Source organism: Nomascus leucogenys, chromosome 7b (genome assembly GCF_006542625.1).
Source record: "Nomascus leucogenys isolate Asia chromosome 7b, Asia_NLE_v1, whole genome shotgun sequence".
Classification (NCBI taxonomy): domain Eukaryota; kingdom Metazoa; phylum Chordata; class Mammalia; order Primates; family Hylobatidae; genus Nomascus; species Nomascus leucogenys.
In genome coordinates, this window is record NC_044387.1 from 90,082,383 (window position 1) to 90,108,190 (window position 25,808).

At 39.3% G+C, this 25,808-nt stretch overlaps 1 protein-coding gene and 1 long non-coding RNA gene across 6 annotated transcripts in view; one reads left to right on the forward strand and one right to left on the reverse strand.

The window, feature by feature from the left end:
- Positions 1 to 20,132, reverse strand: part of LOC100587678 (histone PARylation factor 1) — a 29,695-nt gene extending 9,563 nt beyond the window's left edge. For all 5 annotated transcript variants that reach the window (XR_004031063.1, XM_030816324.1, XM_030816325.1 and 2 more), the window contains exons 1-6: positions 20,022 to 20,132; positions 16,072 to 16,231; positions 14,674 to 14,863; positions 12,588 to 12,686; positions 6,201 to 6,351; positions 1,610 to 1,697 (exon numbers count right to left, since the gene is read on the reverse strand). Coding sequence is in view for 4 of the 5 variants with exons in the window: in XM_030816324.1 (XP_030672184.1) it covers positions 1,610 to 1,697; positions 6,201 to 6,351; positions 12,588 to 12,686; positions 14,674 to 14,863; positions 16,072 to 16,231; positions 20,022 to 20,069 (736 nt within the window). In the remaining variant the exon portion in view is untranslated. The remainder of the gene's footprint in view (positions 1 to 1,609; positions 1,698 to 6,200; positions 6,352 to 12,587; positions 12,687 to 14,673; positions 14,864 to 16,071; positions 16,232 to 20,021) is intronic.
- A 151-nt stretch (positions 20,133 to 20,283) lies between these two features.
- LOC115835909 lies at positions 20,284 to 24,745 on the forward strand. Its single transcript, XR_004030865.1, has 3 exons — positions 20,284 to 20,884; positions 24,001 to 24,041; positions 24,710 to 24,745. It is a non-coding gene; the product is annotated as an uncharacterized LOC115835909 (long non-coding RNA).
- The last annotated feature ends 1,063 nt before the right edge of the window (positions 24,746 to 25,808 follow it).

Below are 25,808 nucleotides of genomic sequence, written 5' to 3' on the forward strand. Positions count from 1 at the left end.
ATCAATGTAAGAAACACTTAATCCTGTTTTAATTTACAAACTTAAACTAATTAAAATTATACAAAATTACAGGCCAGGTTCAGTGGCTCATGCCCATAATCCCAACACTTTGGGAAGCCGAGGTGGGTCAGTCACGTGAGCCCAGGAGTTCAAGACCAGCATGGGCAATAGAGTGAGACCCTGTCTCTACAGGACAAAAAAAAAAACCCCACCAATTAGCCAGGCATGGTGGTGCACATCTGTAGTCCCAGCTACTTGGGAGACTGAGACAGGATAATTGCACCACTGTGCTCCGTCCTGGGTGACAGAGTGAGACCCTGTCACAAAAAAAAAAAAAAAGTAAAAGATAAATAAATGCGAGTTACAAATTTTGTTGCAGTAGCCACATGTGAGGCACTCAGTGGCCATCACACTGGACAGCTCAGCCACATTCATCTTCCCTATGGCAGTCCTCTAAGTGGCAGGGGTACAGCAAAAACAGATTCATATGAATAGCTGCCACCTAAGACATCTCTGTCTACTGGCTGGAGACTCTGCACAGTAAAATTTGAGAAGAACTGCTTTAGAGAACTGGTTTAAATGCAGATGTCCAGGTCACAACCCCAGAGACTGGTAACTACCAAGGCTAGTTAGTTCTGTTCTGAAAAATAGACGGCCAAATACGTGCGTTGGGCAGGAATATGTGGTTCCTTGAGAAGATGCTAAGTTTGATTTCCCTTTAAGTTTTATCCCCGCAGAAGAGGATGATCAATAAAGGAATACCAGCAGGGCTATTCACGATAAGGGAATGGAGACAAGGGGAAAAGAGTTGAGAAGCGATTTTAATTCTCGATGTTTAATGTAGCAATAAATAGATTATGTGCAGTGGTCCATTTTCAAAGTGTTTTTATACTTACAGATGACGTAGTTCAGGATCTTGGGCTTCTGAAAGCTAAGTCATTTTATATGCAGATGAAAAAATGTTCACAAAGAACCATAAAAACACACACAATTTCAATAATTACTATTTTGCAAGTTGACTGTAATGTCAAAAGTTCGGAAATAGTTCCCAAGCAGTAGGCAATAGGTTAAAATTCTGAAACCCGTCTTTACTAAAAATACAAAAATTAGCCGGGCATGGTGGTGGGTGCCTGTAATGCCAGCTACTTGGGAGGCTAAGGCAGGAGAATCGCTTGAACCTGGTAGCTGGAGGCTGCAGTGAGCCGAGATTGTGCCACTGCACTCCAGCCTGGGCTACAGAGCAACACTCCGTCTCAAAAAAAAACAAAAAACCTACTGAATTTTGAGCACTGAGGCAAGCATTTTGCTAAGTATTTTAATACTTGTTTACACCCCAAATTCCTTTATGAAGTGCATATGATTAACTTCATTTTACAGATGAAAAAGACAAGATTTCACAGGGTTAAATAATTTGTTCAAGGCCACACAGCTACGAACTCAGTTTTAATTCAGGAATGACTGACTCTAAAACCTAAGCTCACTCTTTATTACTAAGGTCTAGCGACTGTGTCAGAAAAGGTATATGGACATACCTACTTCCCAATATAAGCAAAACCTTTATTCACATGCATTAACATATATGCACATGTTTACATATGAAATACATTACCATCTGTTTCAGGGAGCTCTCGGTACCCAACATCATTTTTATCTACTGGAACAACCAAGCCTGCACCATGAAAGGTCTTTGTCACAACCTACGTTAAAGAAAATATTAAAATGTAATCATGGTAAGCAGACATCAAAAAAAAAAAAAAAACCCAAATACATAAACCCTCAACATATCTGCCAAAATGTAACATTCAATGACAATTTATTTCAGTAAATTTGGACTCCAGGGTAAAAATTTAACACTATTTTTTTTCTTTAAAATTAGCTAAAAGTTAAACACTTGAAGTAATCACAGAACAGTGAAATAATTGGCTTTTCTTAACTGTGCCAGTCACTTGGAAGTCTGCATCCTGATTTGTTAAGGAAGAACCCAATACATCCTAAAAGGCAAGCCAAAATATCGGTTTCCTCTAAGGTCAAAGTACCTTCTTCGTAGAAAGCACAGAGGAACCTGGGTCTAAAAGAAAAAAGTAAGAAACAGTTCTTGTCCGCAAGAAGATATGGTAGGACATGACCGGGCGCGGTGGCTCAAGCCTGTGATCCCAGCACTTGGGAGGCCGAGGCGGGCGGATCACAAGGTCAGGAGATCGAGACCATCTTGGCTAACACGGAGAAACCCCGTCTCTACTAAAAATACAAAAAATTAGCAGGGCGCGGTGGCAGGCGCCTGTAATCCCAGCTACTTGGGAGGCTGAGGCAGGAGAATGGCATGAACACGGGAGGCGGAGCTTGCAGTGAGCCGAGATTGCACCACTGCAGTCCGGCCTGGGTGAAAGAGCGGGACTCCATCTCTTAAAAAAAAAAAAGAAGATACGGTAGGACAGAACTCCTCTCATCCATCCTGCCAAATTCAGACCCCCCTATTTTTAACTGGAATTTTTAGGCTTGTTTGCAAACTTCCCAAAAGTGGGGCCGTTTCTAGGTTTGTGGTATCCTTTATGGAGGCAAATCATATAACCAGTGAGCTTTTATTAAGCGGTAGTCTTCAAAGACAAAAACAGGCCCAACTACAACTACCACCACAACCCTTCCAGTTTCCATGCTTCCTTCAGCTCATGTTAGTGGCATTATTTTTAGGTCCTTTCCTTAGCAAAACATCTGTACAAATATTCCACTTCTTTATGCAATTCAGTGAAAAGTTTCCAAGGCAGAGGAAGGACACAACCCAAAAACCAAACTCCAATTTTAAAGGCCTCTTACCTAAGTCTCTATATCTTAAACATTTTTTTCTCTCTAATCTCCCTATTCTCCCAGGCTCTTGCTTCTTTCATTATCCTTTATTAAGCTGCCAGAAAGGGCAGATTATTCAAAGGAAGTTATCAGACAACTGCTTACCACTTGGGAAAAAAATGAAGTCATTGTCTTCTATCTTAATCTTTCTATCAAGATAATCTGCAGCTGGATTGCAGAATTAAATGTAAAAATAAAGCCATACACATATGCACCATGCAATACTATGCAGCCATAAAAAAGGATGAGTTCATGTCCTTTCTAGGGACAGGGATGAACCTGGAAACCGTCATTCTCAGCAAACTATCGCAAGGACAAAAAACCAAACACCGCATGTTCTCACTCATAGGTGGGAATTGAACAATGAGAACACATGGACACAGAGTGGGGAACTCACACACCGAGGCCTGTCGTGGGGTGGGGGGAGGGGGGAGGGACAGCATTAGGAGATATACCTAATGTAAACGACGAGTTAATGGGTGCAGCACATCAACATGGCACATGTATACGTATGTAACAAACCTGCACGTTGGGCACATGTACCCTAGAACTTAAAGTATAATAAAATAAATAAATAAAAAATAAAGCCATAAAACTAGTAGAAGGTAAATTTTAAAAAATAATTTTTTGATAGAGAAGACTACATAAAAATAAAAAGTCTATCCAGTGAAATCAAGTACACAAGACAAATTAACTGATAAAATATATCTGCAAAATTTAACAGTAAATAAAAATTAATGTCTTTAAACTATAAGGGAGTCTAACAAAGGAAAAGACTAACATCCAAATTAGAACACATGTAAGAAAAAGACTAATTCTAACCCTGATAGAGAAATGGGCGGAGTTCAGGCAGTTAAAAAAAAAAAACATACAATGATCAACAGAGAAGTGAAAGTATTTGACGTCCTTTATAATTAAAAGAAATGCTAATTAAAACTGCAGAATTTTATATCAGCATGGAAAAAACTAAAAAGACTAAAGAAAACCCCACAAAATTAGAAACAAGCAAAGAAAAACTACAAACACACATACACACACACAAACTACTTTGGACCTGGCAATACTATGTCTAGGAATTTCTTCTAAAAAAATAACCAGATAAGTATGAGAATAAAGGTATAAAAGGATATCTATGGCAGGACTGTATTTGTGAAAAATCTTAAGCAACCCAAATTTTGAACATAAGCACAGTATTCTGCAGCCACTCAAAATTATGAGGTAGATCTTAAATTGGCAATATGAGGTGATAAACATACCATATTCACAAGTGTAAAAAGCAGGACATAAAGCAGCAATAATGAAAGAAAAAGACAGCAGTGCTACAGTTGCCAACTCAGGCTGAACAACATACAGTAAGAATGATGGTAGATGTTCAGATTTTTCACAGATGATTACCTGTACTAATTGTCCATAAAGAGGAATCAATTAAGAAGTCATCAGAATCGTAATTTTATTAAGAAATTAAGAAGAATAAGATTACAAATTTAGGAAAACTGTATAGGGGTGGGTGACATCCTGAAGCATCAGATCACAGGTGGATGGAGTGCCACACCATCATTTTAAGCATCATTTAACCAATGTTCCTTATGAAGAAATCTACGTATGGAAAAGGTGAAGTGGCAGAGAGCCAATTAGTAAGAAGATGGGGTGGAAAGAATGCTAAATATGAAAAATATGAAGTTGGGTTTTACATGTGTCATTTAAAATTTTGGACAAGACACAAAACCTCTATAACCCTCAATTTACTCACCTATAAAATAGGATAATTCCAACTTTGCAGATTTGTTGTAGGGAATCCAATGATATAACTGGTAAAGACTCTGCATTCCAAGGTACGCTAAGTTACTGTCAGTATAAACACACTGATTTCCAGTGTGCTGCACAGTGCTCTATCATACTACAGTGGATATATTCTCATGCTCACACACAAGGACAAAGCCACTAACTCACATATACTAGTGGAATTGAATTTTTCGGTAGAAAAATATGAATTAAATGAAGATCTCACAAAAACAATAAAAGAACAACCTTACATATAACAGAAAAGGGTTTGAAAGTATAATCATCAACAGGGGAGGATTAAAAACATGATTGTCTTGCAAGTTCTTTTTTTGTCTTTGTTTTTACCAGCTGTTTTTGTATAAAAAACAAACACTAAAATGAAACTTCATGGGGGAGGGGTCTAGGACAAAAATATTTATGAAATTTAAAACTCAATCATATTTATGGGAAGAATTAAGAAAATGTCTGAAATAAATTACAGCTTGTGGTAGAAAAATTAAAAAAGAAGACTGATTAAATAATTTGCTAACAGCTATTATGTGTACGGATGCTCAGACTTTAGTCAAAACGAATTAGGAATACATTAACTAGGTTACAAATGCTACCCTTCCTCCTAGTCACAAAGTGGGAGAAGCTTCCTGTGATAACCAGAAACGTAAATGGCAATATAAAATCTTAATTTTTAAAATGCCGTATTGTAATGGGTTTCATTAAAATGTATGTTTTAAGAAAACTTCCAGTCTATAGGACTAAAGAGTGCCTAGAGCTTATCAGAATATCACCCTTGCAGCTGAATCAAGCTCAGAGAAGGAACTGAAGTAGGATCTAATGTCTAAGTACACTAAGGTACTTCATTACCAGCGCTAGTTTACTAAGGAATAACACGTTCTCCATTTAGCTTAGAACATTCAGATGAACCAGCAACGGCAGACAAACAGTGAGAGGCTGGAGGAGACTGGGAAGCCCTCATTCCAGTGACAAATGTTTTTTTTCCCCCAGAGGCCACAAGAACAAACTCCTATAGAATTCTCATTTACTCCAAACCAGAAATCTTCCAGCTTGTCATTAACTTACTCTGAAATCTATAGCTGAAAAACCAAAAGAATCCAACACTAAGAAGTATTTGCTCCTTTACAAAATACTCCCCTCACACTGCAGACATTAGGAGAGATGCAAAAGAAAATGATAGGATTAATAAGGAAAAAGAAAGAAGCACTGCTTATATACACGTTTACTGGAGAAAATGTATGTATGTACAAAGCAGCTTTCACTTAACTTCATGAAGTGATTAACTGATAAACAAGATTAAAAGAGTGGTAAGTACTGGCATGAGTTATTCAACCACGGCAGTGATATCACCAGTTGTGCAATTCAATCAGTGTACCAACCCAAAGGAGCCATCTGACCCGTTTCAGTGCCATCCTCTTTCAGTGCCATCCTCCTAGCACCCCTGAGGGACAGCATCCAGCTCTTAAGATAGGACTAGGGAAGAGAAGGGTAAAGTAGAGATGGGAAGGAATCAAGAGGGGAAAAAAATATGCTATAGCAAAACAGAGACCAACAGTTTGAAATCATACTTTCTTATCCCTCTGTTTCATCTTCATGGTTCTCTGTTCAAGCGAGTACCCCAATTCTCTGGCTGCTTCTGTGAGTTTTTCATCTATGCTTTTCAAGAGATTGATTTTCTTTTTATCCGTTACTTCTTTAAGTTTTTTCGTCAAAAATAATCTGAAAAAGAAGTAAAAGTCCTCATTATGTGGCAGGCCACTGTACTAAGTACAAAGACCTTTGGAAGTTGAGCCAAGATAAAATTGTCAAATTCCATGCAAGAATAAGTCCACAGAATAATCACCAACGCTTCTCTCAAAATCCCTAATAGTTTTCTTCAAATAAGAGTAAAGCAATATTCATAAAAAACTACCAGTCACAGAAAGAGCAAATACGATTCAAATTTATATTAGTATTCTAATGTCTACAATAAAGGTATAAGGGATATTTACAAAGCTGAGATTAGTCAAAGTTTAAACTGTATCACTTGATACTAAGATATGGCATACTACTTTGGAGAAGTCTGACCTAACAGAAAAAAAAGTAGACATCGAAAAAAAGTAGACATCAAAAAAATTTTTCAGGCCGGGAGCAGTGGCTCATGCCTGTAATCCCAGCATTTTGAGAGGCCGAGGTGGGTGGATCACGAGGTCAGGAGATCGAAACCATCCTGGCTAACACGGTGAAACCCCATCTCTACTAGAAATACAAAAAATTAGCCGGGCATGGTGGCGGGCGCCTATAGTCCCAGCTACTTGGGAGGCTGAGGCAGGAGAATGGCATGAACCCGGGAGGCGGAGCTTGCAGTGAGCCGAGATCGTGCCACTGCACTCCAGCCTGGGCCACAGAGCAAGACTCCATCTCAAAAAAAAAAAAAAAAAAAATTTTTCAGGGACTGGGCGTGGTGGCTCATGCCTGTAACCCCAGCACTTTGGGAGGCCGAGGTGGGCAGATCACTCAAGGTCAGGAGTTGGAGACCGACCTGGCCAACATAGTGAAACCCTGTCTCCACTAAAAATACAAAAATTAGCCGGGCATGGTGGCACACACCTGTATTCACAGCTACCCGGGAGGCTGGGGCACGAGAACCACTTGAACCCGGGAGGCGGAGGTTGCAGCCAACCAGTCAGCCGAGATGGTGCCACTGCACTTCAGCCTAAGACTGTCTCAAAAAAAAAAAATTTTTTTTTTTTTTGAGATGGCATTTCATTCTTGTTGCCCAGGCTAGAGTGCAGTGGCAAGGTCTCAGCTCACTGTAACCTCTGCCTCCTGGGTTCAAATGATTCTATTGCCTCAGCCTCCTGAGTAAGCTGGGATTACAGGTGCATGCCACCACGCCTGGCTGATTTTTGTATTTTTAGTGGAGACAGGGTTTCACCATGTAGGCCAGGCTGGTCTCAAACTCCTGACCTCGGGTGATCCATCTGCCTTGGCCTCCCAAAGTGCTGGGATTACAGGCGTGAGCCACTGTGCCTGGCCTTTTTTTATTTTTTTTGAGACGGAGTCTTGCCCTGTTGCCCAGGCTGGAGTGCAGTGGCCCGATCTTGGCTCACTGCAACCTCTGCCTCCTGGGTTCACACCATTCTCCTGCCTCAGCCTCCCGAGTAGCTGGGACTATAGGTGCCTGCCACCACACCCAGCTAATTTTTTTGTATTTTTAGTAGAGACGGGGTTTCACTGTGTTAGCCAGGATGGTCTCGATCTCCTGACCTCGTGATCCGCCCGCCTCGGCCTCCCAAAGTGCTGGGATTACAGGCTTGAGCCACCGCGCCCGGCCCTTTTTTTCCCATTTTTAAAGAGACAGAGGACACTTATAACTCTTAAGGTCAATAGATTTTTTTTTTAATGTTGAAGTTTGTATTAAGAAAAATTTAGAAAATGTAAAAGGAAAGCAAAGTACTTTGTAAGCGTATACAAAAGCATAATCCAAAGTAGTTTTCAAAAGTATGTGAATATACAGCATGTTAATGCCACTTATGGAAATAATTTTATACTTTATCATAAACAGGTTAAGATTTTTGCCATTAATGTAAAAGGTCAGCAGTAAAATGAAGAGCGGGAGGGTATGCCAGACTCCCAGGAAGAAAGTTGAGGGAGTAACAACTCCTAGGAAGAAACTGACTTCTATTCACTGCCAACATCTGAGTTTGTAGTATTCCCTACAACACTGTTATCAAAGGGCTTAGAACATTTATAGTGGGTGCTAGTCTTAGCTTCATTATACTTATCAGGAAAAAAAAAAAGGCACAGAGGATAATCAACTTACCCATGTTGAGAGAGCTAATAGATTAAACCAGTAGAGTTACCAGTAGCACTGGTAGATTAAAATGCCACAGAAACCCAAGACATCAAAATCTAACTTCTGATTACAGCACACAGTTACACTAAATCTTACCTTCAATTATTACCAGCTGTATGTCTAGAGGATATGTTTATATCAACCATAAAATGCAGATTTGATCATGTCAGTCCTGTGTCAATCGATCTTTACAATCTTCCTCAACACTCTGGCATGGCAATATAGCCATTCAAGTACCCTGTGCCACGTAGTTTCACACTTTCACATACTGCTCCCTTACCTAAAACATCCTTCTTCCCATTCTTTCTAGTAAGTTCTTAGGCACCCATCAAGGCCCACATAAAATATCCTCTTTTACCTCCGCCACCATTGAAGGCACTTGGTAGCTGCCTTGCCATACATATCACATTATTATGACTATCTTTAAGTTTTTGTCTCTGCCGAAACCTACTCTAGCACTTTACTGTGTGATGCTTAAAGATAAGGTGCAATGTGCAACTGAAGCCATAACCATGAACATGAACATTTTGTGCTGTGACTTTAAATCCATTAGAATGTCTTTAACGCAAATGAAATTTGTACACATGCATGTTATATGGCATCATGCAATGGCCCTTTGGAAATAGTGGTTCACTACGTCACACAGATGTAAGTGTTGAAACTTATATATCAAATTCACTCCATTACATAACATTATGAAAAAAAGCTATTGTGCTCACAGTGGTATTACAAGTTTCTCAATCTAATTTTTATTTGAAATCTTGAATTTTATCACTGGCAAAAAATACAGTCAGTCAGTTGTTTTCTTTGGTTTATTTGAGAGACTTTCTGCCAGTATCTAGACCAAAATAACCAGTTTGTCAATGAGTCACTCTTTCTAAAAGTGGGGAAAAGTTCATCTCAAAACTCAATGATACAAGGGCTTTTTTTTCCCTTGAGACAAACCACAGTACTTCAGTATGAGAAACGCTTTCTATGTATTTCCTATTTCATCACAGAATGTTAAAGAGATGCACTCAGTGGTAGACATCTAATACATGTATACTCCATCACTGACTTTTTTCAGGCACAGGGTCTTGCTATGTCGTTTAGGATGAACTTGAATTCCTGGGCTCAAGCAATGCTCCCACCTCAACATCCGGAGTAGCCACCATGCCGGGCTCCACCACAAACATTTTAAAATACATTTGCATGTTACTGCTGTGAATAATGCAATGACTGCTGCTACTCTGGTGGCACTATCTTGATTCCTGCCAAGGTGACAACAGTATTATCCACTATTAACTTTGTGCCATTGGTGCAAAAATAACATTGTATTATCACAAATAGTTCTGACCCTAAGGGTCCCTGACCCAAGGTCAAAACCATTTACCCCAGTTATTTTAGGAAAAAAAGGCAGAAGGAAAAAAAAATCATTCCTAACTTTGTTGTTCAAAGTTATTTAAGAATTATGTTTACTTCCATATGCATTAGACAGTATGAAATGGAATCATTCTACACTATTGTTATTTGCCCACTTCATAACAAATTCAACAAATCAATACCAAAGTATTATAGTATATGGATAGTTTATATTTACCTAATCTTCCCTATTGCTGGATATGTTGCCAATTTTTCATTTGATAAACAATCTGTAATAAATATGCATATTTCTGTACCTGTCCAAAATCCCTTTAATAAACAGCTAGAAGTGAAATTGCTAACTTAAGGGTATAAATGTGTACTTCACACAGTACCTGGCAATGTCACCTATTAAGAAATCTTAGAATATGGTTGTTTAAACATTTTTCAAACTGATTTCTACAAAAGTTTTACCAATTAACACATCAGTAAGGGTTTTTATACCCTAACCATCATTGGTTATTACCATTCTTTAACCTTTAAAAAAAATCTTTGCTGGCTTAATTTGTATTTCTTTAGTTACTATTAAATATTGCAGACACAAGATTTAATAATAACTAAAGACAATAAAAATGTGTTGATCAAAGGTATGCCTTGAAAGACCTTACTCAGTCTGCCATAAAAATAAATTTTAAAATATATAAAGAAATTCAGTGTTCTGATTAGCTGACGTAAGGAGGTAGTACCCAAAAAACTAAAACCGTTACAATACTTTAAAAGTACTAAAATAGTTATATCTCGAGTAATTTTTTACCCGTTTGAGATAAATTATTGGAGGTAGTTCCTCAAATACTCACTTGCTGATCTTCACCTAAATTATAAATATCACCCATGTATTCTTTTTTCTTTTTCACTGTCTGTGTTCTCCAATTAGCTTAACAACAACAACAAAAAAGACACCAGAAGAGTCTTGGGTTATGTTACATGACCACTATTATGTTATCTTTTTTTTTTTAAAAAAAAGATTCAAACATGACTAATAATACAAATGAAAAGTTAGGCTTGTTTTTTCAAAAAGAGACAGTCTCACTGTGTTGCCCAGCCTGAAAAAATTAGGTGTTTTTACATGCCAAGGTATTTATAGAATTAATATTTACGGAGCATCTAGTATGGGGAAGATACTGTGCACAAAACAAACCCTCTGCCTCATGGAACTTACATGCTAGTGCAAGAGACAGACAACAAGCAAGAAAACAAGAGTTTCTAATAAAGATGGCACCAATTTAAATTGAATGATAAATCCAAAGAGTTTAAAAGAAGTTATAAATTACAAATACCAAGTAACGTTTTATAGGAAACTGAGAGGTATTAGAAAAGAAAGAACATTTTTGGACATCTACAATGTAGCTGCCTTGTAGATACACCAGTATGTACGTAGCATAGTCTAGTGGTTGTAGTAGGTTGATTTAGTTTGAATTCGCTTTACTGCAAATTTGTATATCAAATCACAGGGAACAACAGCCCTTTAAAGAGACAGTACTAAAAGAGGTCAAAGAAAAGATAATCTACTTGTATTTGAAGTGATAAAGTTTGCTTTCTTCATTACAATGCAAACTACACAGCTGCTGACAAATAAAATGGCTTCAAGTCATGTCTGTGGCTGATATAGCACAGACTGGCTCACTCAGCTCTATTCCAATCCCTTCCCCATGAAAGTTCGCTGCATTTCCTATACTACTCTTTAGCTCAGGCTCCACATGGGACCTATCTTCTTCCAAGCAGCTGCAATACTTTGAAATCTCAGAGGCAGAAGAGATACCAGGTGGAGGCTGTGCTTCCACGCTCTCCATCAGTGAGCACAGCTGTAGAGGCATCTGATGTTCTGCAGCAGCTGAAGCTGAGATCCCAGCACCTGGTTCTTAGCTTCATGGGGGCTGAGAGGCAAAGGGTAGGGCATCCATTTACCTGGCCCAGATTATACCAAAGATAATGTGGTCCTAGAGCCACTCATTGTGGCAGGAGTTCTCAACTTCCCAGCTTCCTGATGGTGGCAAAATCCACTGTGAGCTACACAACTGTCATTCCTGGAAGCTCAGCCTGCTCCCTCAACCCTTCCAAGGATTTTATGACCACCTCTTTTTACTTTATTAAGTCTGTTTCAACTACACATAAGAAATGAACTCTTAACAAGTGTTTAAAATCAGATGTCTAACAAAACTGTTGATGTTGCCATGGAACACCTGAGGTCAAGTATTATTTTTATTAAGTAAAATAGTTACATAAGAGGTGTATTTTTTGGTGAAGAGTGACAAAATAACAGTATAGATAAGACTACCTGCAAAAGTCATGGAAATTATCTCTAGAAATCTACAATTATGGGCTTGTCTCAAATCCGCTTGGTTTTTTTTTTGGAGATAGAGTCTCACTCTGTCACTCAGGCTGGAATGCAGTGGCGCAATCTCGGCTCACTGCAACCTCCGCCTCCCGTGTTCAAGCGATTCTCCTGACTCAGCCTCTTGAGTAGCTGGGATTACACGTGTGTGCCACCATGCCCCCAGCTAATTTTTGTATTTTTAGTAGAGATGGGGTTTCCCCATGTTGTCCAGGCTGGTCTTGAACCCCTGACCTAAGCGATCTGCCCACCTCGGCCTCCCAAAGTGCTGGAATTACAGGTGTGAGCCACTGTGCCCAGCCCCTCAAACCCCCTTTGTAATGGACTAATATAGTATAAACATTGTAAACAAATACAAGAGAAACTAAAATAAAATATTCTTACTTGACTGCAGCAAATACATTATCTCCATTTGGAACAATTATACAATTTTTCTTTGCTTCATTTATACCAACATATACAGGAAATTCATCAGGAGAATCCCTGTGTAAGCAAAAGACATTAAAAATTTAGCTACCCATAATTTATATTATCAGGCAAGTGGAATTTCAGGTCTACAGATAATTTACACCTATTTTTTTTCCTTTTTGGAGGCCTTTTTTTTTTTTTCTTAAATCATACCAAAGTTTATCGATTACATCAAACAAAAATTTCTGTAATGGAAAAGGCAAGTTGCAGTCATAAAAGATGGCATTCACATTCATTTTAGAAAGCAACAATGTAGATGTAAAAAATTGCTTAAGTGAAAAATGCAATATTGCAGTCCCATTTTGCAAGCTGAAAAATTTTGTCAACACGCATAAAATCTGCACATTTACATACTGCATGTTAAAAAATTCCATCACTAAAGTATTATAAATATTGCAAAGTTAGGCTTACATTTATACTGTTGCTGGTGTATATGTAGTAGATATGGAATGAACGTTTTCAGTTTAGTAGGTAGCATCCTCAAACAATGGACAACAGTTGTGAAAATTACAAAGACATTTCAATAGCTCAAAATTATTCAAATTATAGGTACATCACCCTATTATTACACTTTTCCCCTTTCTCTGTCACAAATAGGATGATTACATTGTAGTGGTAGGAATACTGCATGGTCTACTTCAAATTATTCGATCTGCTAACCCCACACTAGTCATTTTTCAGCTCTTCAGTAAAATATCTTTTTTTTTTTTTTTGAGACGGAGTCTCGCTCTGTCACCCAGGCTGGAGTGCAGTGGTGCGATCTCGGCTCAGTGCAAGCTCCGCCTCCCGGGTTCACGCCATTCTCCTGCCTCAGCCTCTCCGAGTAGCTGGGACTACAGGCGCCTGCCACCTGCCCAGCTAATTTTTTGTATTTTTAGTAGAGACGGGGTTTCACCGTGGTCTCGATCTCCTGACCTCGTGATCCGCCCGCCTCAGCCTCCCAAAGTGCTGGGATTACAAGCGTGAGCCACCGCGCCCAGCCAGTAAAATATCTTTTAAAAAGGAAAGCCAGTTCCCTCCCAAGGATCTAGGTTGACGCCTTTTTTATAAGGCCATTTTTTAAAAAATTGAAACAAATTTGCCAGTTTTAAGCTCCAAGTTTCTTAGGAATATCTATGATAAATCTTATATAACAGAACCTAAAACTAAGATTCTTAGGACCTAATTGCTTTTATACTCAAATACAAAAAAAAAAAAGGAAAAACAAGAAAAAGGATTGTAAAACATTAGAGATGAAAGGATCCTATCCACGTATATAACCAAATCCTTTTATTTTAAAATGGAGGAAACAAATACTGAGAGGTTAAATTACTCAGCCAAGGGCCTAGTAAGTTAGGACCTTGGCTACAGTATAATTCAATTCCTAGCCGCATGTGCATTCTACTGTACTACAACAATTCTTCCTGGGCACGTTCCTTCTATTACCTTACATTTAATCTTCACTTTAAAGGATAGCATCTCTACTGGTAAAAGCGGACAAGGTATTTTCCTCCTGGAGTTTCTCTAAGTATTTTGCATGCATTCATTTAATTCTCATAATATTCCTATCAGGTACGTACAGTTATCCCTATTGTTACAAGACAGGAAACCGAGTCACAGAGAAGTCACAGTCACTAATGATACAGGGTCACACAGATAATAAACAAGAGGGCCAGTGTGACTCCAGAGACCACTCTTAACTACCAGTTGCCACTCTGGCACCTGGAAGCACACAGCTTATTAAGCACAGCTGCTCTAAATTATCTTTCCTGGGCCAAAAGAGCTCTTCTGAACCCAAAAGGGAAAAAAACTACAAGGAAAGGAAAAACCAGTGAGATTAAACCTAAAGAGTTTACCCATCCTAGGGAAGGTTAAAACGGTAACAGCAAGAACAACAGATGGCTCATATATCCACCAACAGGGGAAAATATGCCTTTCACCTTGGGTGAGGCTAGTGAATAACTATTTATCTTCATTAGCAGGACAGCAGCTGTATTTTAGAGGTGAAGAAAAGATCCTTTACCTGAAATAACCCATGTGGTACTGAGTTTTATTATCTCCAATAATAATGGTCTGGAACTCAGGAGGATCATAGTAAAACCTCCAGTGAAGGTTAAAATTCAGGCCTGTTGATTTTTTCTTCGTTTTATGTTTTCCAGCAAGGATATCATAAGGACCAACTAACTGAAGTCCAAGGCTTGCAGAAAGTGAATCTATAAAGAAAATAAATTTAGACAATACTTTCTGGAGACAGATAGGAAATAATGCTTTTAGTTAGTAAACTATTTCTAAGCAATTGTCTTTAAAAAGTTTCTAAACTAAAAGAAAATCTAAAAATACTCTATACACTCTTCTTTTTCACTTAACATATTTCAGGCATGATAGTTTATTATTTCCTAAAAATCTGCTTCATGCTTTTAATACAATGAAGATCTACTGAATAGATGTGGTATTGGTAGGCATTTAAGCCATTTCTCATTTTTTGTTTAAGTAAACATCCTCAAACATAATTCTTAGTTTATGTAATCCATAAGACAAGTTCTTGGAAGCAGAACTGTTACAACTCCTGCAACATATGAAAGAGCTTGCTTTCCTTCACATTCCCCCAGAATGTGATGAAATTATTTACCTTTGCTTTTGCCAATACAATAGGTGACAGTGGCATTACTATAGCATTAATCTACATTTCTTTCTATATTTTCTCTTACTAGAAACATCTTGGGAAATATTCCTTTTCTATGAACTGTTTATATCCTTGGTTAGGTTTTTTGTTTGTTTGTTTGTTTTCTGCGACAGGGTCTTGTTCTGTCACCCAGGCTGGAGTACAGTGGTGTGATCTCGGCTCACTGCAGCCTCTACCTCCCAGGTTCAAGCAATGATCCTGCCTCAGCGTCCTGAGTGGCTGGGACTACAGGTGTGTGCCACCATGCCCAGCTAAGTTTTGTATTTTTAGTAGAGACAGGGTTTCACTGTGTTGCCCAGGCTGGTCTCGAATTCCTGACCTCAAGTGATTTGCCTGCCTTGGCCTCCCAAAGTGCTGGGATTACAGGCATAAGCCACCATGCCTGGCCAATTACTGTATGTTCTAGAGATGGGATCTTGCTGTGTCACCGAGGCTGGAGTGACCAGAGCTCACTGCAACCTCGAACTACTGAGCTCAAGGAGGGATCTTCCCATTCAGTCTCCCAAGTAGCTAGGACTATAGGCACATGCAACCATGCCTTTTTTTTTTTTTTTTTTTTTTTTTTAATTTTTTTGTACAGAAGAGGTCTCACTACGTCGACCAGGTTGGTCTCAAACTCCTGGCCTCAGGCGATCCTCCTACCTCAGCTGGGGATTAGAGTGTGAGCCACCACACCCAGCCCGGTTCCTATTACATTACTTTTTCCATTAACACACGAATGATTCTGGAGCAACTCACCAGATGGCTTTTCAGGATCAAGTTTTTCACAGAACTTCCAGAAGTGATAGAAATCTTCAGGTAAAGAAAGCTTATAATGATTTTCTACTTCTTTTCGAAGGTCAGTGGAGACATCAGCTTCACAGAATTTACTTTTCTTCACATCAGTTGTTTTTTCACACTGAAAATTGGCACACAAAACTTTAGTTCTCCAAATTATCTTTAGTAATTTCAGTAACTCTCTTTGCATAACAGTATCACTCACTCTTGTTCACCCAACTCTATGAAATACATGTGTTTTCCTTAAAACTCTCTAAATGGTCTTTGAGTAAAATCTGGGAATTCATTTGGGCACAGGAAAAAGAGAGTAGTTTATATGGTGGTTAAGAGGAATCCACACAGCAAGTCTTTAAATATATTTTTGTAAGATAATGGAAACCACAAAAAAAAAAGGTAAAAAAAAGAAATAATAAAGAGCAGGAAGAGAGGAATAAAGAAAGGGCAGATTATGCCCTCTTTTGGTTAAAGGTGTGAGTCTTTTAAACAGATTAATTGATCAAACCAGAAACAAATAGAAGAAACTGGATATAATTCATCAGTTAAAAAGCTGTTTCTTTAGCAACTTCCAGAGTTGTGTCTGAGCTATTCACTACAATCATTACCCAGCCTTAAAAACAGATACCTCCCTTTTGATTTTCCAGATAAAGGGGGAAGGTTAGTGACAATGTTAAACATCTACAGTTCCTAATAAAGTTAGCAGAATAGCACTAAACTCTAGGCCAAAAATCCAATTATTTCAGAAAAGGCCTTTTAATGCCAGGATGAAGTTACAATACTCATCTCTAGGACCACCACAATACAGGTTCATTATATAAGTATGCTAGGTTTTATAATGCCTACTAGATATTTGATAAATTTCTGTAAAGACAATATGCTTAATTGGAGGTTACGTATGTTTAGTTTTCTGAGCAGCAATCTGTTTTTCTATGAACCTAGATTCTTTCTTTTTGGATTAAGTTCTTTCCTTTGTATTCTTCCTACCTAGAGCAGTGGTTCTCAACTGGTGGTGATTTTACCCCCCAGGGAACATTTGGAGACCTATTTAGTTGTCACCAAATTGGAAGAAAGGTGCTAGTGTGGCAGAGGCCAGGTATACTCAACATCCTATAATGCCCAGGATAGGCATCCTCAACAAAGACTACTGGCCCCAAATGTCAACAGTGCTCAAGTTGAGAAATTCTGAGCTAGATGTTTCTCATATCTATATTCTTCCATTTTCCCAGTAGTCTGAAGTTTATTAATGTTAGGTATCATTCAACATCTACAAAATGTAATCAGATGATACAAGAATGGTCATGATGGTATTAATTCCAAGAACAAACAAAACAGAACAAATAAAATACCTATTGTTAGAATATTTATAAGGTTTTCAAACAATAGACGAATTTTGTGGACCCACTTATACATGAATTTTTTTTCCAGCCAGATGCAAATAAAAAAATACAGCATTCTTGGGATGTGAAATCCACTTACAGAGAGGGCCAACTTTTCGTATACTCGGGTTCCACAGGACCAACTTTGGAACCTGGGTATGCTCAGATTTGGGGATATATGGAAATTTGTTACTGTATACTAGACTATTAACTGTGTTATCTTTGGCTAAAGAGATGGTTTGTTTTCTTGTTGCTTTAAAAATTAGTGTATGCTCTCCTAAGCTCCTGGAACCAATCTCCATCATTTACCGAATGGTTACGGTATGGCTACACAATATGGACCAATCTATATTCAATATTTTTAATGAGGAAAAAAGCTCTTGATTATATGCAGCATGATAGCCTTTTTATGAAGTTCAAAAACTAAGAATAAATATTGTTTAGGTATACACTCATAGGAGATAAGCCTATTTTTAAAAGGCAAGGGAAAACAAAATTCAGGATGGCTACATTGAACATAATTGACAGGAAGAAGTTAGGCTGAACCGATAGGAGAGGAACATGCGTAGATGTAGTAGCTACTGTCTGTTTCAGCTTTGGGATTGGGCAATGGGTTCACTGGTGTTTGTTACATTACTTAACATAAATAAGGTCAAAGACGATCATGAATATGGTAATAGTTTATTATGCCAAGGATTATAATGCATCTGATTTATTAAAAAAATTACGTTGAACAAAAAGGCTGTTGAAAAATGAATCCAAAAGTGAGTATCAATAATAGCAAATAGTAATAGTAAAGATAATATGATAGTAAAAACAAGTAGTTAAGTCATACTTACTGAGAACTTATTTTGTGCTGTTTCACTGTTCTAAGCACCTTCTGTGGATTAACTCATTTAGTCCTCAACTGTCTCATGCACTAGATTCTATTAACCTCATCGTACAGCTGAGGAAACTGAGGTTAACTTCCCTATGTCCCTAACTAGGAAGTGGAAGAGAAGGGATTTAAACTCAGGTTTAAATCTGGCTCCACAGCAGATTCTCAACCACTTCACTGTGTTGCTTCTCCAACAGCAAATATAGAATAGTAGGAACATACGAAGTCCTGAGCTATCCTATCTTCTGTTTTTATAACTGTCTTTGTTCAGATGTTCAAAGACTGGCTCCAACTTAAGATGTTAGAAAAGGCTTAATCTGCCTCGCTGAAAGGCAGTTTTGCATAATGGTTAGGTTGCCTGGGTTGACTCCTGACTCTACTGATTTCCAACCTTAGGCAAGTTACTTAACCTCTCTGTGATGTTTTCTCGTCTGCAAAAAGGGCATACAGTGCCTATATCAGGGTTGTTACAAGGAATGTTATTATATGTAAAAATACACAGAACGGTCCAAGCACATAATATACAAATGCTGGCCGTTATGGTTATAGTCTCTACAGACTAATCTTCACTTCTGGTGTTGTATTTCTAGTTAAGCACATTACTCCACCAAAGCAGTTCTTCACTGCACCTTCAAAGAGAATTTTTTCAGCTGTGCCTTAACTCACACACTAGTTCAGCATCTCCATATCCCTAACAACTAGAATTTAGAACAGCTGTCCCCTTCAGAGGCTACATTTCTTTACCCTGGTCTTCCTAGAATGCATGACCCAATATAAAGGATGCCTATACCCATGGCCCTTTAACAGTTAATTAAGCCCTGTAAGAATGTCTCACCCTGTCCGATTTATGACACTACCAGAGTAACTTTTCTAAAACTTTAGTTATCACAATGGCACTTCTTTCCTGATTCCCCTTATTGCTACTGTAGTGGCTACAGAACTTCCGAAATCGTAGTAAAGTATGAGAATGCACATACTCTCTCCTCCTCCCCTCTCAGTAGTGCTTTTATGATCAGGTCCCTCTTATTTTCCCATTTCCCTGGCTCCAGCCAAGCCGAACGCTCCGCTACGCCCAAACATCTCCTACAGTTTTATGTCTCAGAATCTAACTTCTCTGCCTTCAAAACCAATTTTCAAAGAGTTGTCTTAAAAGTCTTCTTTAACACCCCCTGGGACTTGTTAAATCCTCCTTCAGTGTTTCCATAGCACTTTCTACACACCAGCGTTATAATCCCAAACGAAAAAGTCACAGTAGAATGCATATACTCTTGTGCCCCTCCTCCCCAGGCCGGGGGCTCTACAAGGAGCAGGGGCAGGCAAGTCGACCCCCCAATCCGCAGCGCCCCGCACAATGTCAGGTATGTAATCAGTTCCCAATCAATCTGGCTGGGCGAATGAATGAACCGTTGGTTGGCTTAATCCGTTTCCCCAGGAAATGCGCCAAGAGGAGCTGTGCAGAAGATGCAGAGGCGCTACTTTCCTCGTCCAACCCCCTGCACAGCGCGAAACAGCGGCCCTGGACAGGATCCCCGCAGCAAACCGCAGCCCCTGGACACACAGCAAGCTTAATAGTCACTAGATGAATGAAACACGCTGCCTCCTGGTGCCCTGGCTGTCACCCAAAGCGCCCCGCGTAGCCCGCACAGCCTTTCCGGCAGTACCTGCTGCCCCTCCCCGCCGGGCCTGCGCTTCCCGCCACCGCCGACCATTCTGCAGCTGCAGCGACAGCAGAATTCCCCGATCCGCGACCGCTTCCGAGGGCCGCCAACTTCTTCCGGGTTCAAAAGCCTCCAATCCAAATTTCAGCGCCGCCCGGGCGCGCCAATTTAGGGGAAAGGCTCCGCCCATTCCCCGCCCCCTGAGGCCTGGCGCCCGACGCGTTGAGGCTCCGCCCACTCCCGTGCTGGGCGCGGGGAAGGAGAGTCTTCTGTCAGCGTAGTCTGCATGTACGCTTTCTGGAGCATCTTCCAGGGTCGCTCCAGAGACACCCAGACTACTGAATCTGAATCCGTTAGAGTGGTCCAACCTTCCTCTTCAGGTGTCTACTAGAGGCAAGGTTGGATGTATGCGGCTGCCCTCAATACAGCCCCTTCCTTGTTTTTTCTTCATTTATATTTACTTAAAATATTAATCCTTTTCTCCTTCTCCTCCATCCCTCTCTCTCCCCTACTCTACGGTTATTGGCTTACACTAATTCATTCCTGATTATCTCCAAGAAGGAAATAAATGTCTGTCGGTCTGTCTCTGTATCGTCGTCTTCTTGGTACGATTTGGACTGTTTTTTCTCTACACCCCTGATATGCAAAGTGTAGTCCCTGAACCAGTGGCCTCAGCATCCTGAGGGAATTTGTTAAAAACGCCAAATCTCAGGCCCTACCCAGACTTACTGTATCAATATCTGCATTGCAACAAGATCCCCTGGTAATTCCTATGCACATCAAAATTTGGAAGGCACAACTCTCAACTGATGTCCTTGGGCCTCCTTCACATCCATCCTGGGAAGGTCTTATTCCTCATTCCTGAGGTGAGTTCTCTATTTCCTGAGTCTGTGTGTTCCTTTTTCTTGATTATATACCCTCATGTTGTGGAACATATCCGCCAATAGTTCCTTGAGGGAGGTTGCTGCCAGGTCTTTTTTCCCACAGAGTGTGCATGTCTGGAAATGTTTTTATTCTGGCTGAGCACAGTTCTACATTGAAAATAACTTTCATTCGGAATATTGGAGGGCTTGCTCCACAATATTTTAGCTTCCAGAATTGTTGAGAAACTCTATGTCATTATATTTCCTTCTCCTTCACAGGTCACTAAATTTCTTGATATGTAACCCGCTTTCGTTTCTGTTTTGTTTTGTCTCAGGAAGCTTTAGGATCTTTTCTTTATTTCCAGTGTTCTACGACACAATTGAGTGTCTTGGTTATGGGTCTTTTCTCATTCCTGTTGATCAGTTTTCCAATCCTGAAACACATGTTCTTGAGTTATGGGAATTCTTCTGGTATGATTTATTTGATCATTTCTTCCTCCCCCCCTTATTGTATCTCTTCTTTTTTGAAATTTGTTATTTAGATCGTGGACCTTCTTGGCTGATGCTTTTTCTTGTTTGTCCTATTTTCTATCTCTTCCTCTTTTTATTCTACTTTCTCTGTGACTTTTTCAATTTAATTGGACAAATGACTATCAGATTACTTTATTTCTTTTATTATACCTTTATTCCTAAGTGCTCTTTTTATTGTCTGTTCTTTTATAGCATTACATTATTTTGCATGAATATAGCTCCTTTTATCTCTGCAGATGTAAATTATAGGGTTTTTTAAAATGCCTTCTACATAACTCTGCATTAACTTTGATTCTTTTGAGTCTTTTTTGGTTGGTTGGTTGTTTATACTTGTCCCTGTTGTTTCTGCTAGAGGCATTCTTCATCTTGTGTGGTGATCCTTGCTGTCAATTTATATGTAAAGTTGAGTCTCTAAAAAGGTGCTTTGGGGACATAGGCAAGGCTTGTTCACTGCTGGACAAGGTGTAAGATGGTGGGGCAAGGACCAGCTGTTTATTTTCTTCTAGAGGGTAATCTTGTAATTACTTGCTTTGAGAATATACGGACTTCTTGGAGCCCAATGTGGGAAAGAGGCTGGGAGTCTTAATAATTTCATTATATGCGCTGTATTAGTCGGGGTTGTCCAGAGAAACAGAATGAATAGATATCTATTTATCTATATCTATACCTATATTTGTATCTATCTATCTATTAGCTCACGTGATTATGGGGGTTGAAAAGCCTCACAATCTGCTATCTGCAAGCTGAAGACCCAGAAAGCCCATATTGTAGTTTGAAGCCCTGATAACTGGGGAGTCGATGGTGTAGATTCCAGTTTGAGTTTGAAGTCCTGCAAACCAGGATCACTGAGGGCAGGAAAAGATCAAAGATTCAGTTCAAGAATCTAGCAGAGAGAGAGTGAATCCTCCCTTCCTCTGCCTTTTTGTTTTATTCAGACCCGAATGGATAAGATGATGCCCACCCACATTGATGAGGATAATCTCTTTTACTTAGTGCCCCCGCACTCAGAAATACCGTTTAACCAGGTATCTGGGCATCCTGTGGTCCAGTCAAGTTGACACATAAAATTAACTCTCCACTGGGTGTTGTGGCTCATGCCTGTAATCCCAGCACTTTGGGAGGCCAAGGAGGGTGGATCACTTGAGGTCAGGAGTTCGAGACCAGCCTGGCCAACGTGGTGAAACCTCATCTCTATTAAAAATACAAAAATTAGCCGGGCATGGTGGCACATGCCCATAGTCCCAGCCACTTGGGAGGCTGAGATACAAGAATCACTTGAACCCGGGAGGCGGAGGTTGAGGTGAGCTGAGATCACGCCACTGCACTCTAGCCTGGGCGACAGAGTGAGACTCCATCTCAAACAAAAATAAAATAAGATATAATTATGCATACCTTCACTTAACACCACTGTTTCATAATAACATTTTTACCTTCAGCTGTGTCTGGTGTCCCTGAATCCATATCCTGGTTCCATATCTCCCAAAAGAAACAATCCTCAGGTTGGGAATGAAGGATAGAGAATGTTTCCCTGACTTTGCCGGGGGAGGAAATCTAGGAGTCTTAACTGCTTCTGGGACTTTTAATGGTATCTTTTCAGCTCAACCCACTGGAGAGGTATGGTACTTCCAATTCCTGAGCCATTGTGAGGTTCTGCAGTGCCAGTGAGCTTGCTTCCAGGCATCACCTCTGAAAACACTTGGGTTTCAGTTTTCTCTGGGAAGTCCATATGTTCACCAGTATATTAGCTCCCTAAAGCTACCATAACAATTACCACAAACTGGGTGGCTTAAAACTATGGAAATTTATTCCCTCACAGTTACAGAGGCTAGAAATAAAAAATCAAGGTGTCAGGAGGTTGGTTCCTTCTGGGGACTCTGAGGGACAATCTGTGCCATGCCTTTGCCTTAGCTTCTGGTGACTGCTGGCAGTCCTTGGTGTTCCTTGGCTTGCAGATGAATCACTCCAATCTCTATCTCTGTCATTACGTGTTCTCCCAGTGCATCTGCCTGTGTCTAACTTTCTTTTTGTAAGGACAGCAGTCCATTAGATTAGGGACCACCCTAATCCAGTATCACTTTATCTTTTTTTTTTTTTTTTGAGATGGATTTTCGCTCTGTTGCCCAGGCTGGAGTGCAGTGGTGCCATTTCGGCTCACTGCAACCTCTGCCTCCCAGGTTCAAGCAGTTCTCCTGCCTCAGCCTCCTGAGTAGCTGGGACTACAGGCATGTGCCAGCAGGCCCAGCTAATTTTTGTATTTTTAGTAGAGACAGGGATTCACCATGTTGGTCAGGCTGGTCTTGAACTCCTGACCTCAAGCGATCCACCTGCCTTGGCCTTCCAGAGTGCTGGGATTACAGGCGTGAGCCACTACACCCGGCCGTCACTTTGTTTTGATCACATCCACACAGACCCTATTTCCAAATATGGGCACAGTCAATGTATCCTTTGGGGGGATGCAACTCAACCCACGTCAACTGATTTCTAAATTTTTGTGGCATTTTTCTGTTGTCTCTTCTCCTGTTTTCTTTGTTTTTATGAGTATATGGTCTCTCTGTCCCCCTTTTTAACCTTCTTTATCTTTGTTTTAGTGAGGCTTCTTAAGGAGTGGAGGAAAGTGGATGTTTTCAAGGTATGTTAAGTATGTTAACTGGAGGATTTATTATTGATATTTTTCAGTTGAATAACAGCAGGTTGGCAGTTGTAACCCGTAAAACTGCACTTATTATACACAATTTCAAGTTCAGAACTAAAACTTTGCTCTGAATAATAATTTGTAACCATCTTTTATAGAATATGAATGAAATTTCTATTTTAATTCAAACATTTGACATTTAATATATTTTATCCTGTTCATATGTTTACCCCACAGTGATTTTGAAGGAATGGGTAGAGTTGACCAAATTTGGTCTACTTCTTCAGGTTATCAGTGTCTGTCATTTTGAAACAAAGTTATTATTAATAAATGTTTTATATCTAGTACTTACTATACAATAGAACTATTCTTTTTTAATATTTTTAATTGACAGATAATTGTGTATATTTATAGAATACAATGTGGTGTTTTGATGTATATATATACACACTGTGGAATGATTATATCAAGCTAATTTACATATTAATTACATCAAATACCTATTATTTTTTGGAGTGAGAACATTTCAAATCTACTCTTCTAACAATGTTGAGATATATAATACGTTATTATTAACTATGGTCACTGTGTGGTGCAATAGATCTCAAAAACTTATTCTTTCTGTCTAACTAAAACTTTGTACCCTTTGATCAATATCTCTGCAGTTCCCATTTCCAACCCCCAGCCTCTGGTAACCAGCATTCTACTCTCTACTTCTGTAAGTTCAACTTTTTTAGATTCCACATATAAGTGAGATTATGCAATATTTGTCTCTCTGTGACTGGCTTATTTCACTTAGCATAATGTTCTCTAGTTTCATCTACATTGTCACAAATGACAGAATTTCCTTGGTTAAGGCTGAATAGTATTCCATTGTATATGTACCACATTATCCGTTCATCTGTTGATGGACACTTATGTTGGCTATTGTGAATAATGCTGCAATCAATATGGATGCCTAGATATCTCTTTAACATGTTGATTGCAATTCCTTTGTGTATATACTCAGGAGTGCAATTGCTGGATCATATAGTAGTTCTATTTTTAGTTTTTTGAGGAACCTCCACACTGTTTGTCATAATGGCTGTGTTAATTTCCACTCCCACCAACAGTGTACAAGGGTTCCCTTTTTCTTACATTCTCACCAACCCTTGTTACCTTTGATAATGTCTATTGCTATTGTAACAGGTGTCAGGTACTATCTCATTGTGGTTTTAATTTGTATTTCTCTGATAACTAGCAATGTTGAGCATTTTTAAATAAACCACAATAGTACTAAGTGCTTTGCTGAGACTAACTGATATAAGCCACATACCAGTCATGTGAGGTAATTTCTATTTCTACTCCCATTTTACAGATAAGGCAGGTAACATTCAAAGAGGTTACGTGAATTTTCCAAAGTCACACAGCAAGCTCTGGAGGTGGGATTCAAACCTGAATAGTCTATCCTTTCAGAGTACTTTCAACGCTATGCAATACTGTCTCTCTAGCAATCAGCCAGATTGAATAAGGTCTGTAGTTCACAGAGCCACTTGCATTTTTAATCCTAGTTTAATTAACTTAGGAAATTTGTATCTAAAGGATGCATCTTTAAAAAAAAAAAAAAAGAGAGAGACAGGATCTCACTATATTGCCCAGGCTGGCCTCAAACTCCTGGGCTCGAAGCCATCCTCCCATCTCAGCCTCCCAAAGTGCTGAGATTACAGGCATGAGCCACCACGTCCTGCCAGGATACATAGGTTTTACTGTATCCTCTGAATCTCC